Here is an 18,770-nt window from a genome sequence, read left to right as displayed (position 1 = left end):
AAGTAATAAAATAAAAAAAAAATCAAAAATTCTATACATATATTTCAAATATTTTAAATAATAAATATAAATCAAAATATCAAAATATTGTTCACATATTTAATATTCTAAATCATTAGATAAATATTATTGTAAATAATGAAATGAGATTAATAAATATCCGAAAATAAATTACCATATATTTCAAAAAATCGGTAGACTTGTTAAATCCTACCGAATTTTTTAAAAACACGTTCGAACACCAAAAACACATTCCAGATCCTAAAGTCTAAGCCCCTTTCCATATCCTAAAATCTTTCATCTCTTACACCTTTCAAATGGTCTCTTGATTTTTCAAAAATATCCTGCTTAGACTTTAGGATCTACTTATATGTATATCATTTTGCCCATTTATCAGCGGCAGAGATTAAAGGGATGCGGGTAAACAAAACTTCCTTGTTAATGCACATGCTTTACTTTCTAAACTTTAAACATTGTCTTCAGAGGTACAAACCAAATTAGCTATGCTCACAAAAGGGGCCAAATTAGCACAACATTTAAATTAACTATGCTTACAAAAGGGACCAAATTAGCACAACATTTGGAGGAGGAACATTGGAAAGAATGATGCGACAAGTGAGTTCTTTGGATGTACAGATGAGAAGCCCTTGCTATGGACGGATGGTGATGTAGAATAGAAAAACAAACTTTCCTGCTAACAACAATCTTTACAAAGCTTTCCCTCAAGCCATTCCTAATTTAAGCAAATTGTAATAATTGATAAACTCAAAAGCCACTATACAAAATCACATCAAATGTCAAAACCATCCAGTTGCGAACTCTCTTTAGTCGAACCTGAAACATCATTTTCTGCTCCATGTGACTTTTTTAGCTTTGCCACAAGAACCCACATGTTGGCAAGTTCATTTTCCAGGTATGCTTCTCTTTGTTTTGATTCCTCTACCTTTCTTTGAAGATCGGCCTCGTTCTGATCTTTCTCTAAAAGAGCAGCTTCGTATGAAAGTTCCCGATCTTTACTCAAGGCTAGTTCTCTCTTGACATCTGAGTTAGAACCACCCTGATCATTTCGTCTTAGTCTAACTTGACTTTCTCTTCTCCCGTTTTGGGCTGTTCCACTAGTTCTCCGTGGGGTAGGTGAATTCTTGGACGCAGCTAGCTCAGCCGCTAATCTCTCATTGTGGTTCATGAGTTTAGCAACTTCTTCTGACAGTGCCTTAAGCTCAACAGCAGCAGCTGAAGCTAGCCCTTTAGCATATGAACTCTCTTCTGCTAGTTTCTGATTCCTAACTTCGAGCTGGTCTTTTGATTCTGTTAGCTGTGCCACCTTCTGCTTCAGCTCTTCTATCTCACTCACCTAATTAAAAAGTGCACTAGATCAGCGGAAATGATGATTTAGCTATGTACTAAATCTATGATACCATTTCAAGATGTTAACTAACTGTAGAACAGAATGCAAGTAGAAACATCAGTCGTTAGACATTTCTTGTAATCGCTTTCAGTTTGTAAAATTTGCAAATTAATCACTATTCAAAATTTAAAAGGTTTTCTCCATAAACGAAAAGCACCAAGGAGAAAACAATCCCAGATGGGAGTTAGAGTACACAATCTCAGATTGCACAAATCATTTACAAGGGAAATAAACATGACAGTAAATGCTTACAAGAGCAAAATTGGTTGCATTATTCAAACTAATATAAATATTATATGGGAGTGTAGACAGACTGAAATTTCATATATGTAGAAATGTTGACTGTTGATCATGCACATGTAATAGTATGAGGACAATATATTGACTCAGTATTTTTAATCTTGCAAACCCATGGAAGACCAATAATTAATAGTTTCTTCCCTGTGCCTCTCATAATATGTTCTCTCACTTGAAATAAGTCTTTGCATTGTAGAGGCGTGTTCGTAACCGTCTCTCTCTAATAATCTCACTTATAATTAGATGAAATTTATGTCAGTCTTACTAAATGAGTTCTATTAACTATCTAGTAAGACTTGTTTACAAAGTGGTGAGACCCACATAAATTTCACCTTATCATTTAGTGAGCGTTGGAAGGAGTGTTCCTAACATTTCTCGTGCACTGTCATAAGGAAGTTAGTGTAGCAAATAGTTTGCCGTGACTGTTTTATCATAAGGACATTGTAGACAGCCTTTTGAGTGGAAAGAAAGGTTAAGAACTTAATGAGCACCCAATGAAGATCACACAAAAGGAAAAAATATACCTGTGCTTGCAAAAGAATCCCTTCATTGGTATTGTTTATGTTTCCTTTGTCATGGTGAAGTTCACCATGATAGTCCTTGGTTCCAAGGAAATGTTGTGAATGATTGGCTGGGCTGAAATTCGTCAACTCTATTGCTTCTACCAGTTGCTGTTTCAAAGAAGCAACTGTTTCTTGCAGGCTTTCGCATTCACAAATCTGATAATGTCATATTTCTCACTTAAGCTTAAACATGATAAAAATAATAGGACATCACAAACAACTAAGCTAAATTTTCACCTTCTGATTAAGCTGTTCTTGAATTATACGATTGTCTGCTGCTTTGACCTGAATTAGCAGAATATTGTGCACTGGTTAATACTGGGTTAATCAAAAAACAACTGTTAACAACTCAAAATGTCCATGCGCTAGTAATTTTAGCAGTTAAAACAGCTAAGATACCTAACAAAACAAAACAAAAATACTATCTTGCATGATTAGAGGTAGAGCTTTTAAAACACCAATTATGTTAGATTATTGACATAATCACAAACTATCTTTGGTTTGATTGGAAAGTACTACAATAGAACTTAAGAAATAATTGTTAGGGAGTTGTTTATTTCTAGAGTTAATTTATGTAATCTGTACAGCTTTGTTGCTTCATTTTCTTGTATTATTAGAACAGTTTCATTGCTGGTAACATTGCACTAGTCATAGCACGTAGTTATGAGAATGCAAGTCTAGCTAATGAAGTTTTTATCAAGAAACAATATTACAGAATGTTTTTTCAAATCTAAAAAACAAACTTGGCCTCCCAGTTGTAAAATAAGGAGACTGGTGAATGCGAGTTTTCAATTGAACTCCATCCAAACTTCCTGTCTTCTGCAATTATATTTTGAAAAACATCAGCACGTGGTAAATAACTGTTACCTCAAGTTCAAAGGATTTATCATTTAATTGTTCCATCAGCTCAGCAACAGCCTGCAGTACAAAACAACCGGTAATAAGTTGGACAGCAATCAAGTGAAATAAAGCAACAACGATGTCAAGTGAGCATACCTGTGATACTCCTGATTGATCTGTCTGCTCTGAAGCTATGAAATAATTAGACATTTGCTTTTCCAGCAAATCAATTTGGTCACTCTTTTCCTTAATTTCATCTTTCAACCTTTTCATCTCCACCTTCATTATCAGAAATAAAACTTTCAGGCAGAACAGCCACAATGATAATTCTCATAAAAGAAAAAGGAACCAGCTATACAGACAAAAAAAGAGAGTAACCAACATGAATCTGACTATTTTGAGGACTTGTTCTTGTTTCCTCAGACAGTCTCTTTAATGCACTAGAATGAAGTGCCACTTCTCCAGATAAAATCTTGTGCTGCTCCCTCAGAAGATCAATTTGATCGACTGATTTGATGCTTGTCTAGAAATTGAAAAAACAAAAGTGACATCTAATAAGGCAAAAATAGAGTTGTCCACATAATATACAGTCCATATATCAACTATATTTTTCCGTTTTTAGATAATAGAAAAGTTATAACTTCACACAATTAATAGAGTTCTGATACATAATTCTAAAACTGATGATAACATGTGGCAACTCTTTAGGTCAAATTGTTACCAGATGATAAGTAATAGAAGTATTTGATAAAATAAAATTAAACACACGATGTTGGAAGTAATAATTTGACACATTATATACATGATGTTGGATACTAAGAAAACTTCTATAGTAAGAAAGGGACATATATGCGCTGAACTACACTACTTGTGGGAAACACCTGATGCTAAATAATACACGAGGTGCTAACATAACTTGAGGTTGTTTGTGGTGGTTTAGAAAGAATTTAAGTAACTTTTAAGTTGAGACAATAATCATTTCACCAGTTTTCATTAAAACATGCATAGGTACAAACTGTCGTTTGTCCTGTACTAAAGTGAATATGACATTTTACAAATGCTATAACTTGGAATTTTTCTCCAAAACAACAATAAGAAACAAAAAACAGAAATTCATTACATACCAAAGGTGTCTCTTGTCCCAATAAACTATCGTCATGAATATCTTTATCCTCTCTTGCCTCGGATATATGATCAACAGATGGAGAGCTTTCTGCAGCTAGAGAATGGGAAAGTCTGGAATCAACATGGTTACCATTGTCTGCCTGAGGTGTGGACGGTGTGCTAGTAGATTTTGCTCCACTGGATTTATCACTAGTGCCTGTCAAGGCATTTTCCCGTTTCTGATAAAAATAGTGAAACACAAACATAAAGATGTAAAAATTCAACTCGTGAGTTAATTAAATGAAATTATTAATAGGGTTATGTAACACATTGGCCAGCGTGCATCAAAATAAATCTTATTTGACCTAAAAGATTATCATGATCTTACAAAAAGAATTGCCAAGAATAAGAGATGCAGACAGAAGATAAGAGGATCAGACACAAAGGCCGATAGGTTTAATAATAAAATAATAAAGATGAAAGAGGAAGAATACAAATCAAACTTCATAATCAATAAAAGCAAGCTAAACAACTTGGAAAAGTAGAATGCATTTCAATCACGTTTTCATAATTCCCTAGCATTACAAATAGAAAACAGCAATGGACAACTTACACGTGATTTCAACCAATTTAGTAGTCCATGTTTCTTTGTCTTTTTCTCCCCTTTTGGAGAATCATCAGCTGTTGCAGCATTTCCCTCCAGATTAACATACAAGTCAATATTTTCCTCTTCCAAGATTAAATCCCGCCTTTTGTATGGAAGGTATGCCAGCTGCAAACAAGAATTTAAACTGAAAAGTTTAGGGACAGAGATAAAAAAAAAGTATGTAAAACTAAAAGAAATGTAAATTCCTGGCATTTAGGGGGGCTAGAGGGTAGAAAGTAAAATGAGAAACACCTCTTCTTCTCCAAAGGAATGTCTTCTACGAAGACCTGGCCTGTTAGGAAATCTAGTTGATTGTGATGCTTTTGTGGAGACCAAAATCAACTTAGTCAACCGTTGTATTCGGCCTAACAAGGCAGCTTTAGCTTCTTCTTCTTGTTCCAATCTGGATTGTAATTTAACTTGACCATCTTCTAACTTTACATGGTTACAATTGAAAACCATTCAAATCAGAATGCTAATTTTATAGAATATCAATAAACTCAACCAATAAATTTATTTAACCATTCTAAAAATTATTAACCCTTTGCCTTGATACATATGTTGGCTCATTTCAGTACTGCCACCAAAAAAAAAGAGAACCGTACTACCATTTTCAAAAGAACTAATTTTATATAAGACAAATACAGACTTTATGTCAATGGTTACAGAGAGTAATGAAGGCTACTTAGTGAATAACAAAAATTAAATATAAATAAAAGTTGCAAATTTGTGTTACTCTTCAAAAAAAAAAAAAAAACTACTGAGTTTGCAATGTTTGTTTAGTGCTCAACTTGTAAATTAAAAATATTTTTAGAATACAGTACACCCTTTTCTTGAGGGCCTAGAAAAGTGAACACCTATTTAGGCTCAACTTTTTGGACACCTAATATAAGTATTCACATTTTGTATTCTAACTTTAATCCACAACTTTTTAATAAAAAAGTTCCTAAGAAACAAACAAAACAGAAGGCTATGAATATGATTTATATATATCATTACCTACCTTTTGTTTTAGGAGCACAATGTCATCATCCCCAGTGTCTTTTGGCTGAACTGGGACAATGCCCCTCTTTAACTGTTCCAATTCTTCCTTTAAACATTGAATCTCTTGTTGGTATTTCTTGATGAGTGACTTTTCATCAATGATCTGTAGATTTAGTATATATTAAAAACATTAGAAAGGGAACAGGAAGGATGGAATCGTCTATAAGAAAAGGGGTACCAAACAAGAAAAACATCAGTCATTCTAGCTTTCCAAGCATGCTAAAATACCCATAGGCAGAAATCCTCAAGAAACAAGCAGAAAACCAAAATGAACAGAAATAAAGAACACTGTCGTGTTTTTAAGTACACAAATATATTACTGAACTTTAGTTTAAACTTTAAAGATTCAATCATCTCATCTCAGTAAATCACCCGCTACTACAAACATAGAAAATGTCTCAAAATACTGTCCTTTCTAAAATATCCAGGTTCGTATGATTTCTTCCGGAATATGATTGTGCCAAATCAGGGGAACTACTTAAGGATCCAGGAAGATATAATGGCTTAGTTGAGAAATTGATTTACCTCTTCACTCATCCTATCATATGACATCTCCTTTGTAGGAAGTGTATTATGCCAGTTCCTACGTTTAACTTGTGAAGAACATTGGAATGCAATTTATGTGTATGCCAGAATACATTAAAGGGCACTGGGAAATGGAAAGTATCTGTGAGAATAAAGTGCACACTCGGATTGTTGGTTACTAAGATATTCATCAGGTAAGCTCCCCAATTGATAGGGAATCTGCTTCTAACTATTTTGTTTGTTAGGGGTAACCTAAAATCATGGAATAGTCAGAAATAAAATGTTGTTTCGATTTTGAGATCAAGTGCTGAAGTGGCATTAAGCAACAGTCTTAGCTGCTTCATATGGAAACAAATCATGATTATAATTAAGTAATCTAGAAAATAGTTATAAGCGATAATCTAAGATGCTCTCCGATGAGAAACTGATCCTAGGCGATAAATTAAAATACTCTAATATAATATCTATGTATTCTGAGATATTTAATATATTCTAATATATAGCATATAGAAATCTGTTTTTACGAAATAGTGCATGTAATTAATTAGTGTACAATGATTATGTTCATGTATGCAGCATGTACTTCTTATCTATACAATCTGAACAGTTGAGTGATACACACACTCAAAAGCCAAGTTTTACTAATTACAGGAACCGAGGTGCTTGTTGCTCAGAGAACTCGTATCCTATGTAGTTGGGGCAAATTTTGGATTTAACCAAAAGTACTTTTAATTTTAACTTACCTTGTTTTGTGCTGTCTGTATTTCAATGTGCTTTGCCCGGTGAGCAAACTTCAATGTATTATGTGTCTCTTCGCTGCTACTTGATGAAGGGGTTACTGTGCAAATAAGCTGCATTTAAATAACAATAAACTATCACAATTGCTTATTTATATAACATTTCTACCATAATGAATTGTATTATGAAATTTATTTTCCGCAAATTAAAATCTGACAACAAATATCTACACAAAGAGGCCTTACAGATACACGTCCATGACCACTGAGAGAAGACTGAAGCACTCTAGTCAATTTGGAGTCCCTATATGGTATGTGACTAGCTTTAGCTTCGGTCAATTTTGAAATAACCTGTGCAACAAAGATAATTACACTAAATCTCAGGTATAAGCACACGAGTCCAGTGAATACAACAGCGTAAATAAGGACTTAAAAGTTCTAAACCAATATGAATAGTGATTTGTTTTGACCCATTTGTTAGTGTCCAATATATAATCAATCCACACTTGGTAGCCCTAACTGTCAATAAACAATTATTTCAGAAGCTTAAAATTTTAGGAAAAGACACATGAATGATTTAATAAATCATAATACATCTCTAACACGCCCTTTCATGCACGAGTCCTTTGGGCTTGAAGGGTCAATGCATAGGGCCTATCATGTGCTAAAATTCAATTTTCTAGTTCTTTCCATAAAAAAATGGAGCTACGAGGATCAAAACCTAGAATATCACGTCGCATAGGCACTAATATCACACCAAGGACCAACAGTACCAAAAGTCTAAGCAGTTTGGTAAAGGTACATAATATAACATGTCTCTAAATTATAATCAAAAGAAAGGTTTGAGACCTCACAGTTCCAAGAGTTAAAAGACTTTTGTTGATATAAGATCCTTCTCTCCTTCTCATGCCAATTGTTTCAGCTTTTGAACTCTCTGAACCTGCTAGATCAATGAGGTTCTGCATGTATATAAAATATTAACAAAATAACTTGAAATCAGTACCCATGTTATAGCTTGTAAGTATTGATCTCATGTACACAGCAAATGAAGTTCAACTATTAAGTTTAAAATAATTACCAATTGTGACAGTGTTACCGCTTCTCCTTCAATATAGTCACCACATGGACTGCTTTCTATGGTCTGTTATAAAATAGCATAAAATTAAAATTAATAAAAGGAGTGTAATATATATGTATAAAAGAAATAGGTTACATCTTGATGTTCAATTTTCTCAGTCCTGAACTGATTAAGAGTTGGAGGTTTTTATTGTTAAGATCTCATATCGACTAGATATATGAACAAAGCAGTACTTATAAGGCTTGGACAATCCTCCCCCTTAAGCTAGCTTTTAGGGATGATTTAGGTCTAACCCAAATTTTAAGATGGTATCAAAGCCTTATGCTCGATTTGTTATTAAGCCTCCTGTAACTGTCCATACTCTAGATGTCTAGTCTTGTTGGCAATCATCACCCCTTGAGCTAGCTTCTGGGGGAGTATATTTAATTATTTTATTTAGGGTATTTTACAATTTGGGATTATTCAAGGCTTAACTACATTTTCTCGTCCCAAGAAATATCAAACGTTTTGTTTTTAGTCTCTAAAATTTTTTTCACGCTTCTTGGTTTGTTTTAATTTCTGTTATATTTGTTTAGGTTGGAATTGGTACCCTAATATTTGGTTCATATTAATTTTTGTCCTTCAAATATGGACTATATAAGGACTAAAATCAATATGCCCTACATATTAGAGACTAAAACAAAGCAAGTTTCAAAAGCAAAAAAGTGGTATATTTGTAGGGACGAAAAAAATATTTAAACCATTATTTTATCATTAAATTGGGATTTTTATTCTATTTTTGGATTATCTTTTTCAGTCTTAGAATAGAGTTAATTATTATGCTGATTGGCTAGCTATTATGACTATTGGATAAGTTAGTCTACATATAAACCTTGAGGGTAAGCTTTCATGTGGTTTTTCATGATTGTATGATGTATAGCTGTATGATATATTCAGTGCAAAATAAAAGAATAATTTGTTGAACTAATATGATTTATCCTTTAAGATAGTATAGACCGACCAGAGTAAATATTGTATGGCTCCTGCTGCTGAGTAAGTTGAGGTTTGTGGACCCAACATGTCTGTGTTCTGTGGTCAAATTAAAACTTTGTCAAGAATAAAGAAAGGGACACATCAAAAAACAGAAAGTCTGCAAGGCATCAAGTAGAATTGTAGAACCCAGCATAATAGTTTTTTTAATAACAAGCAAAATTTATTATATGTGCAGCTACTTTTTGACAATACCATATTAAAAGATGGCAAATAATATACCTGTTATTTTACTGCATATAGGTAACCTAATGTTACCTCACTCTTCATTGTAACACCCAATTTTCAAATACATAAACATCATTACTTAATTACAAAAGACACAAAAGGAAATTAAAATATCCCACATTATGATGGTACACCAGACCAGAAAATTAAATCAATAAATGAGAAAACAAACCTAGCTGGAACTTTTACCTTCTCCAGCTGCAATGAGAGAGAGTGCATGAGCAGGGGATAGCACAACCTCTTCCTTAATTCCCTCAACAAAGGTGCCCTACATATGAATCAATTAACAAATGATACAGACTTTCCTTTAAAATTATTCTATTTGTATAACTATGAATGTGTACTTTATAAGCTATAAATCGGACTATTGTTAAAATGCTGATAGCTCTGCTTGAGGTATACATTACATACAAAGAAAGAACAAGAAATAATGTTGATGGCTCAATATACAGCGGTTAGAATCATTAAAAGTGTTTCAAACAGTATTCGGAAACAACTGTTCTTTATTATCTATTTTGTATAGAATTGAGTTTTATCTTGGGTTAAATGTGCATGGTCCCTACAGATTACTTCCCACGCGCTTTTGATCCCGCAAGAAATCCCAACTTTGCCCCCCCCCCCCCCCCCCCCCCCCCCCCCAATAATTTCTTGTTCTCAGAATTGGTCGTTGTCTTTGGTTTTTTGCCAACTAGAAAGGCAGCGTAACACATCAACAACTGTCACATGGATACCACTGCCACATTACTGAAAAAACTATCGGTAGTGACCATGTCTAGAAACATGGATTAATGGGAATCAAATCAAAGTTAGGGGAAAAATTTTGGAGGGACAAATTGCACATGAAGGGTATTTTATAGGAACTGAACTAAAGACTTATTAAACCATGTTATTATTCAATGTGTTTCAAACAAAGATTCTTTCTACAAAACTCAACGTAGTGATGTTTTCAACTGTAAAATCCAAGAACAAGTCATAATCACTCATCAAACAAGCTGGACTAGAAATCATCATTGTTTAAGTAGTCTCAGGTAAAGGGGGAAAAGAAAGAATAAACACTGGATTATGAACATGGTTTGATTATTATTTGAAAACTTTAAATTCTGATATAGGGAAATAAAACATCATAATAATAACTAATAAATATGAAACTAACCATAAGAAATAATCTTATATTAGAATCAAATCCTATGAGATTATCTACGATAATATCAAAGATGCTATAAGGTGTTTTCATATCTTCTAACAACCCTCCTAAGTAAAGTTAACTAAACTTTTAGCTTGTTACAAACATACCCATTTTAGGAGAAAAACAACTAAATAATACTCCCTCAATTTTAATTTAAAATGAGTGTCGTTTAAAGTTTTTGCACATAGATTCAAAAATGCAAAGAAGTCGCCAAAAGACATCGCGCTTTTACAAACCAACCATTGGTTTATTTTTCACCATCATAAATGAAATGTGGATGGAATGTGGAATATAATAATAATTTAGGATTAGAGTATATATTATTAATTAGAGGGGGGAATATTAATTCTCATTGAAGAGTGAAAATGACACCCATTTTAAAGCAAACTATTTGTTAAAGTGATACTCATCGTGAAACAGAGGAAGTATGATTAAATATGGATAATCAGTAGTACAAGATCACGTTTGGAAGAGTTGAGACAAAATTGCAGCTAGGGCACTAACATGATTTCACAAATATGAAGATATTGCATATCTTTAAATCATCTTGAACTCAGATTTGCTTTTGTGCATCAAATGTTACTTGGCTTAATTGACTAAAAATAACATTTTGGCACTAGGTAATCAAAGTAATTCAGAGCAGACAATCTTCACTATTGATTAAGTAATATCAAATAAATATACAATAGAGGAAATGAGAAAACTTATGAGCAGTACCTGAGCATCCTCTCTGACTCTTAAGTTCTGTCCTGCTGGATTTAATAAGTCATTAACTACCTAAAAGGTAGTTTTGAGAATAACAGTGTAAGAACAAAGCGACATTAATCAAACTTATTTTCATGTGTGTAGTAGACAGCATCAACATGAACATAGAATCACAAGAAACAAGCTACATATCAGAAAGAAGCACACCTCATTGTAGATCTCCAAGTACGAAACTCGAAGAAGAAACTCTCGATTTGGAGTCTGGTATGAAGAAACATCAGATTGCATGATTCCTATAATAAAAGTGCAGCAAACAGAACAGTATTTTTCATACCTCTTGGATAATGCTAAAAGTATCCTTCACAGCAAGAGGTATGATTCCAGGAGATCTTTGATCACCCTGCAATTATGAATTTATGAGCAAGAGTGTACCTAGCATTATCAGAAAATAATCCAAATTCATAGCTTAACTCGATATTATCAGCAATTGTCCCAATAACTGATAGAATCAATTCATTTGTATGTGATAACATTGCATAGCATATTATTAAGTTCGCGAAGAAGAGTGTAAAGCTGATAAAAGTAAGTAACCATGGGCTTGCAGTCTTCTACTTGTTCATCATATAGAATGTAAATGTAGTTACTCTATGTTTCATACTATCATTTCAGGTTCAGGTCAATAGCTATTAAGTTGTGGATTTGAACAAAGGATTGAGCTTATGCAGGCTGTGCAGATTTTGATTGAGTAAAATATCACAATTAACTAGCTAAAAAACCTACCTGCTTCAGTTCAATACTACTGGACACTTGTTAACATGTTAAGAATCTACAGAAAATACTGATCCTCTTCCTGCACCTCCTAGAGGATATTGGCAGTGATAAATATTCTAACCCAAAACTTTAAATTACCAAATTCAAGACAAATAACAAATTAGACAGATCAACAAGATGCAAGTGGAAAAGAAGTGGTCTCACATGCATTGTATGAGTCTTCCCACTGCTAGTTACCCCATATGCAAATACCGTTCCTGTATGAAACCAGAGAGGAGTTCATTTGTTAATTACCCAATATGCCAGATAAGCTAATGAAAAACAATCTAGAAGTCCCTCAAGGAGAAAAGAGTTAAATAAACAGCTTTTTGCATCAAAGAAATTGCACAACTAACTACAGTCCATTTGAGAGATGTAGACTCACAAAAAATATTCCATGGTCTGAATCATCAAATTTTTTTGAAGGAAAATGTTATTATTGTTATTAAAATGATGATGGAAGTGGTAATTGAACTCTTGACCTCTTTATCACTCAATTCCTTAACTCTTCCCCAACCATCAAGATACCCCAGCTTTATTTTGCTAACAATTATAAGAAGACGGGGAGTGATCAACAAAGCTATAAGCATATAACTTTTATACAAAAAAGGATTCAAACGGTATGGAAATGGAAATCCCTCAGAAATTTTATAAACTGTCTTCAATACTCTGACTGCAAAACTATGATTACTTTTACTACATGTGCATTGCACTTAAATCTTTTATTGCATCTACCAAAGTCAAAATAACAGCTACATTTTGAATGTGCGTAGTATCTACAACTAAGAGCTAATAAGCAACATCAAACCATACAAAATCATTTTATCAATAAATATTTAGTTGACATAAAAAATTGGATTTAGTATTATTTCAAATCAGACATACAAAATGTAAACTGCATATTAAGGAAATGATTTGATCAAACCAATAGTCGAATTTATTCTTTGACTGAGCTAAATAAGTCTTTAAGAGGTTAGTTCAATCTTCTAATTACCATTGATGCCCTCCATAGCACCACTAACAACATGCTGAGCGGCAACATCGTAGACATGGCGAGTTGTGGTCGTGGGACCAAAAACACGATCTAGAAACAAGAAAAATTGATTATTTAATGTACAACATTAAAAATGAGAAATAATTAGAAATAAATTAAGCTTCTGATTAACTATATGTGTGTGTGGATGTGTGTGTGGATGTGTGTGTGTGCTCATGTGCTGTATACAAAATAAGAAATAACACATACAGATTCTGACTTTCTCTCTTTTCTCTTTAAAAGCTCCCTCTATCATGCAATTATTTCAGACTAAATTGTTTTAGGTAGGTTTTAGTGTGAGATAGTGTTGTAGAATCCGAGTGATTCTTTCCTTTTTCTATTTAGTGCAACCTTCTACGTCAATATCCTCGAGTGACTTTCTTCATTTAGGGGCCCCAATGATCTGAAAGGTATGAAAAAGATGGAAACTACAAAGGCAGGTTTATTGCGCTTCTTTAGGGGGGCATATTTGCTGATCCAGGCTTTCTTATTTGTCCATCATCCATCTCTTTCATAATTCTACACGGTGATCACCCACGGGACTGAGAAGATTCCAAGCTAATATGTAGGAACTCCAAGAAAATGACAGGGAAAACTAGATAGAAACAGCCGAAGAATTGGAGCTGTATTATTAAACTCTAATAACAGAAAATGGTGAATGGAATTCCTTCCAAGGATATATACATCCTTCAGAGAATCTTTTTTCACTCACAAACTATTAATTGTATAAAATTACCATATGAATTACACTGTTTATCTTGCTAATCTCTTAACTAATGGGATAACTAACAACCTTCTTTCCTCAACCTAGATGATGCACCCTAACAAATTTATTGGGCCTTGCTAACTTGTACCCTAAGGGCACATGTTAACGATTCCATAAGTGGTAATTATGTCTTGAAAACATCAATTTTTAACTTTAAAAAACAGAATGTACAATTTCTAATAAAAGATTTCTATGTTTAGTAGGGCGCATGTTAGCATTTCCCTTCTTTTTATCAGGTGTAGGAGATAAGAGAAAGATCATTTGGTCAGCTGAGAAGACTGATATGCGCCAAAAAAAAAAGGAAGGGGGTTTTTAAATCCTCCAAAAACATTTCTTTAATTAGTAAAAGTTTACAGTATTTCCCTCAAGACTTCCTCTTTGTGGCATCAGATTATAAAGAGGAATTACAGTTAACCTCAGAAAAGGTTTCCTAATTGCCAATCCAGAAATCATGGTGTCTCATTAAGGACTAAGGAGGAACATTTCTTATTTTGTTTGGACCACTAAGTCCAACTCCCTTCAAAGTAGGTGATAAGGCCATGCATTAAATTCTGTGGGATGTGTGTAATAAAGGATATTCTTTCATTTGAACATCCATGCAAAATAAAGATAATTAATACTATTGTTATGCATCAGGCTCTCTATTCTTTAAACTCAGAAACAGTTGTGCATTTGTTTTGACCTTGTCCAGAAGCACGTTACATTTTAGGGTGCCATGCTCTGGGACTATATGGCGATCCTCAGCTGTGTCCTCAGAACTTGGAGCATTTACTGAGTATTGATTTCAGATGTTTTGCTTCAGCCGTAGCAATGATGGAAAAGCTATTTGGCAAAGAGGAGGCTGTACTTTGCAACCTTTTTGTCAGAATAAGGAAAGCAAAGAGTTTTAAAGGAATATATATCTTAAGAGATGAATTTGGACAAGAATTTTCACTTGGCTTCTCTTGGGTGTCCAGCTCATAGATCCCTTCGTAGATTTGCTTTGTTTCTGTTTGATGACTGGATTTCTTATTAGTTTTGTTTTAGATAGATTCATTCTAACAAAATCTTAGATTTTGGGTTTGGTCTAACTTAGTCCTACAAAAACTAATTTATTTGTAAGGTGAGAGTTCTCCTTACTTATAACCCCTATTCAGGTTATACCACTACGCAATAAGGAACTCTCAACACACCAGGAATCTCAACCATCTAAGAATTGATGTTGGGCTAAACTAACTACACAAAATCAACTTCTAAGGTGAGAGTTGTCCTCCACATATAACTAATATATTCAGGTTATATCACCATGTACTATGGGACACTCAACATAATTTTCTTTCACAACCCCCTCCCCAAAGAAAAATTCTGCTTGACTTTATCAATCAAACCAATGTGAAAGTGATAATTTCATCACTCTATTTTACTTTGCAGCTATTGTCGCCGTGATATTAAACAGTCAAAAGTAAACATGAGATTCTTCAGTACTTAAATTAAACATGACATTGTAGAAATATACTATGTTGTATATTCAACCTCAAAACAAAACCTTCACCATAAATACAAAAGGAATAAATTTAAACAACAAAAATCCTATCCAGAAATACAAGTTTTGCATATTGTACCGTAAGCATATGCTATGGACGGATTATACTCATTTCGCACTACTGTATCTCCATCTGCATACCAAGCAATCTCCTCTCCATGACGAATTTCCCTAGGACTGTAACACGCACAGACCATGCCTCAATCAAATTAACATCAACAGTCATAACACAACACAACACAGTCACAACCACTACAATACACTACTCAGAAAACAAAACACTCACTTCAAAGGCCGAAACCGAACAGTCACAGTAACATTTTCTTTAGTTTTCTGAGCCTCCAAAGGCACGGTTTCCGGATAAAACTGCTGCGGCTTACTCCGCACTGACGAAGACGCCGGGGAGCTCGGAGCATCATTGGAGGTTTCCTGAAACTGCTTAGAAGACGATGTCGTCGAAGAAGAAGGCGAATTCGCACCTTTTGTACCAATCGAACCAAATCGCTTTGATTTCCCTCCTTGTTTCGACGCCATTAACACTTCTCCTCAAACCTACAACAATCAACACACAATACAAACAAATTTCACAAAAAAAATTAAACACAATTCCATTCAATTCAACAATAAACGCACGCGCAACAGAAATAGAAGATAACGATAACACTTCGAGCTTCGGGAACTGTGAAAAACAAATTCGATGAAAATTCGAATGCGGAACGATTATAATTAGCGTAAGATAAGATAAGAAAGGAATATTAACCTGAAAAGAAAGAATTAGAAACGCATTGTAGAGAGAAAACGGAGAAGATCGCGTTGAAAGAGAAGAACGAAACAGATCCAGAAGAGGAAAGTGTGAGAAAGTTGAAGATGAAGTTAGTTATAGAAGTTCAGTGAGAAAAAAAGAAAGAAAATAAAATTGTGAATCTTCTTCTGCAACAGTAATAAGAATAGGTTATTATTGACTTGGCTTCGAAGCGATGGTGATGTTATACCTTAAACTTGTTTTTGAATCCAAAGCTTTTAATTAATAATGTGATTATGGTTGTTAATTATTGTAGTTAATTGTAATGTAATGGAGAGGGTAAAGAAAGAAAATGACACAGAGTATCGTTAAATCAGCTCAGTTGATAGTTATATCGTAGATGCATCTGGTGCCGGTTTAAACCCGGAAATTAGTATTTCATAAGGAAAAAAAATTGTAATATGTGTGGTGTGGTTTGGAAAATACTGCAGCAGAAAATGGTACGAATAAGAGAGAGAAAAAAACAGAGTTGTTGCTGTTGTTGACTTGTGGTGGGTCTAGTGAAAATTTTGGACGAATCTTTTTTGTTTTTCTGGTTAGTGATTAATTGGGATTTATTAGGGGTGTTTAGTCTATTTTTAGCGCGTGTTTAGGTTGAGGTAGGGTTGGTGGTTTCTTGACTGATTTGGGTTCTGAGTTTCACGAGAGCCGCATGCGACTGGTGGACTAGACTGGATGGAAACAAAGAAAATAAGATGTATTTGGCTTGGGAGTTTGATTTTGAGTGATGGTTTTATGAAACCGGGGAAGAAGAAGTAAATTACTGAATTTTAAATTAGTCAAAGAAGAAAATTAGTTTCAAAAATTAAGTTGGACTTTTCTTTATAATAAAATTGAACCATGTTAATTGTTGTCAAAGTTTTTGCAAAGGCAATTTATTTGGTGTTGCTGAATTGTGAGTGTGGTCATGTGGTGTTTCACATGTTTGTTTGTTTTTAAAGCAAGCGGATTGGTATTAATAAAGTGGACTTCCTTAAAACACCATTATGATTTTTTTATGGGTTGTTAGCAAAATTTCAATAATATTCTCTTTAGTTTAGATATGTATATTTGAACTCATCACATTTTAGTTTTTTATTGAATAAATTTGAAAATATATATTCGAACTTGGAGATGCATATTTAAATTCATCACATTTCAAATTTTTAATAAAATAGAAGATTTTCGGATAAACATATCTGAAATAACCTTTTTTTTTTTTAAATGAAGGTTATTTTGGATATGCATATATGAATTATGCAGAATCATTGTTTAGCGCACAAGAGTGTGATTCTCCTCTTTTTTACCAAGTAAATCGGACACGGCCCACACCTTCCAATCTCAGCGTCAAACCTGAGTTTGCTAGCTTCCATTCAGACTCATTCAAGCATATGTCGACGAGCACTAAAAATTTGGTCATTTATAAATTGTTGTCGAATATCTATCTAGTTATCAATCGTTTTAACGTCGTTCTTCACCTCATTCGGCTTAGCATCGTCATTCACCTTGTCTGAAACCTTTACAACAGCTTTGAGAAACATGTCGAGATGCACCATATTTAAATCGAGCAAAAATAAAAAATAATGGTTGAAAAGTTTTGTGGTAGTTTTTGAATATGGGGGAAATGAAGAGATGCATTTATGAAACACCTTGAAAATTGATTTAGGGTGCGTTCGGAGATGTATCTCCGTAAGATATTTTTGGGTTTTCAAAGATTTATCTCAACCCTATAAGTGTGTATTGAGAAATTCTCTTAATAATTACCGATATTTTTTCTCAACTCATAAGGGTGTGTTTGATTTGAGGTAGATGGAGGGGAGGAAATATTTCTAATAAAATATATTTGGTTCAATTTTTAGGAGTAAAAGGAAACAAAATTACTTCAAATCACATTTTTTGCGTCTCCAAATCGGAAGGATTTGTAGGAAAGAAGATGGAATATAGATTATTGATCTTTAATAAATTATCATATTTATTAAAATATCATTAGTTTTATTTTAGTTATTCAAGATTATTATTTTTCTTTCGTGTTCCTGCTTCTCTTTTGCGTAATTTTTTTCTATTACTTCGATCAACTTATTATAAGTATTTTTCACCTTCAAATTATTTTTTATTTAGTATTTAATACAAATTTTAATCACTATTTTTTTTCTTTTATAATTTTTATTTACAACAGTTTTTTCTAATTTTGTTATAATTTTATGTATTCTAAAGTTGTTATCAGTACACATAGTTTAATTTGTGTCAGAGAGTTATAATACAAATCAAATATACTCAATTTTTTTAAGGTTATGTAATAAGTTATGACTTTTTTTAATAACTTGTAAATTGTATTGCCGAAAGAATATTTCACCTTTAAATATCATATCACTTATATAAGATCATAAGACATCATATCACTTGCATGAGATTATAAGCATAAAAATGTAAATTATTAATAAAGTTTCTCCTCTCCTCTCGTAAACCAA

At 33.3% G+C, this 18,770-nt stretch overlaps 1 protein-coding gene across 3 annotated transcripts; it reads right to left on the bottom strand.

The window, feature by feature from the left end:
- Positions 1-421: 421 nt before the first annotated feature.
- Positions 422-16,679, bottom strand: LOC131610195 (kinesin-like protein KIN-7K, chloroplastic). 3 transcript variants are annotated; one of them, XM_058882081.1, is made up of 25 exons: positions 16,282-16,503; positions 15,808-16,073; positions 15,601-15,698; positions 13,195-13,284; positions 12,366-12,418; positions 11,725-11,790; positions 11,598-11,651; positions 11,403-11,462; positions 9,689-9,767; positions 9,243-9,310; positions 8,243-8,305; positions 8,019-8,123; positions 7,411-7,515; positions 7,171-7,278; positions 5,862-6,005; positions 5,111-5,293; positions 4,826-4,984; positions 4,233-4,451; positions 3,491-3,631; positions 3,265-3,387; positions 3,136-3,186; positions 2,506-2,553; positions 2,230-2,424; positions 835-1,354; positions 422-733 (listed from the first exon to the last, which is right to left on the bottom strand). In XM_058882081.1, exons 2-25 carry the CDS (start codon positions 16,053-16,055, stop codon positions 723-725), a joined length of 2,991 nt encoding a protein of 996 aa, XP_058738064.1. In that variant the 5' UTR covers positions 16,056-16,073; positions 16,282-16,503; the 3' UTR covers positions 422-722. The 3 variants fall into 3 exon arrangements, with proteins under 3 accessions (XP_058738064.1, XP_058738063.1, XP_058738062.1); XM_058882080.1 differs by lacking the exon at positions 16,282-16,503 and adding an exon at positions 16,514-16,679 and having other exon boundaries at positions 422-1,354; XM_058882079.1 differs by having other exon boundaries at positions 422-1,354.
- Between the last annotated feature and the right edge of the window lie 2,091 nt (positions 16,680-18,770).

This window comes from Vicia villosa, linkage group LG6, assembly GCF_029867415.1.
Source record: "Vicia villosa cultivar HV-30 ecotype Madison, WI linkage group LG6, Vvil1.0, whole genome shotgun sequence".
In the NCBI taxonomy this organism is placed as follows: domain Eukaryota; kingdom Viridiplantae; phylum Streptophyta; class Magnoliopsida; order Fabales; family Fabaceae; genus Vicia; species Vicia villosa.
Note: the sequence above shows the minus strand (reverse complement) of the source record. Positions and strands in the feature narration are given on the sequence as shown.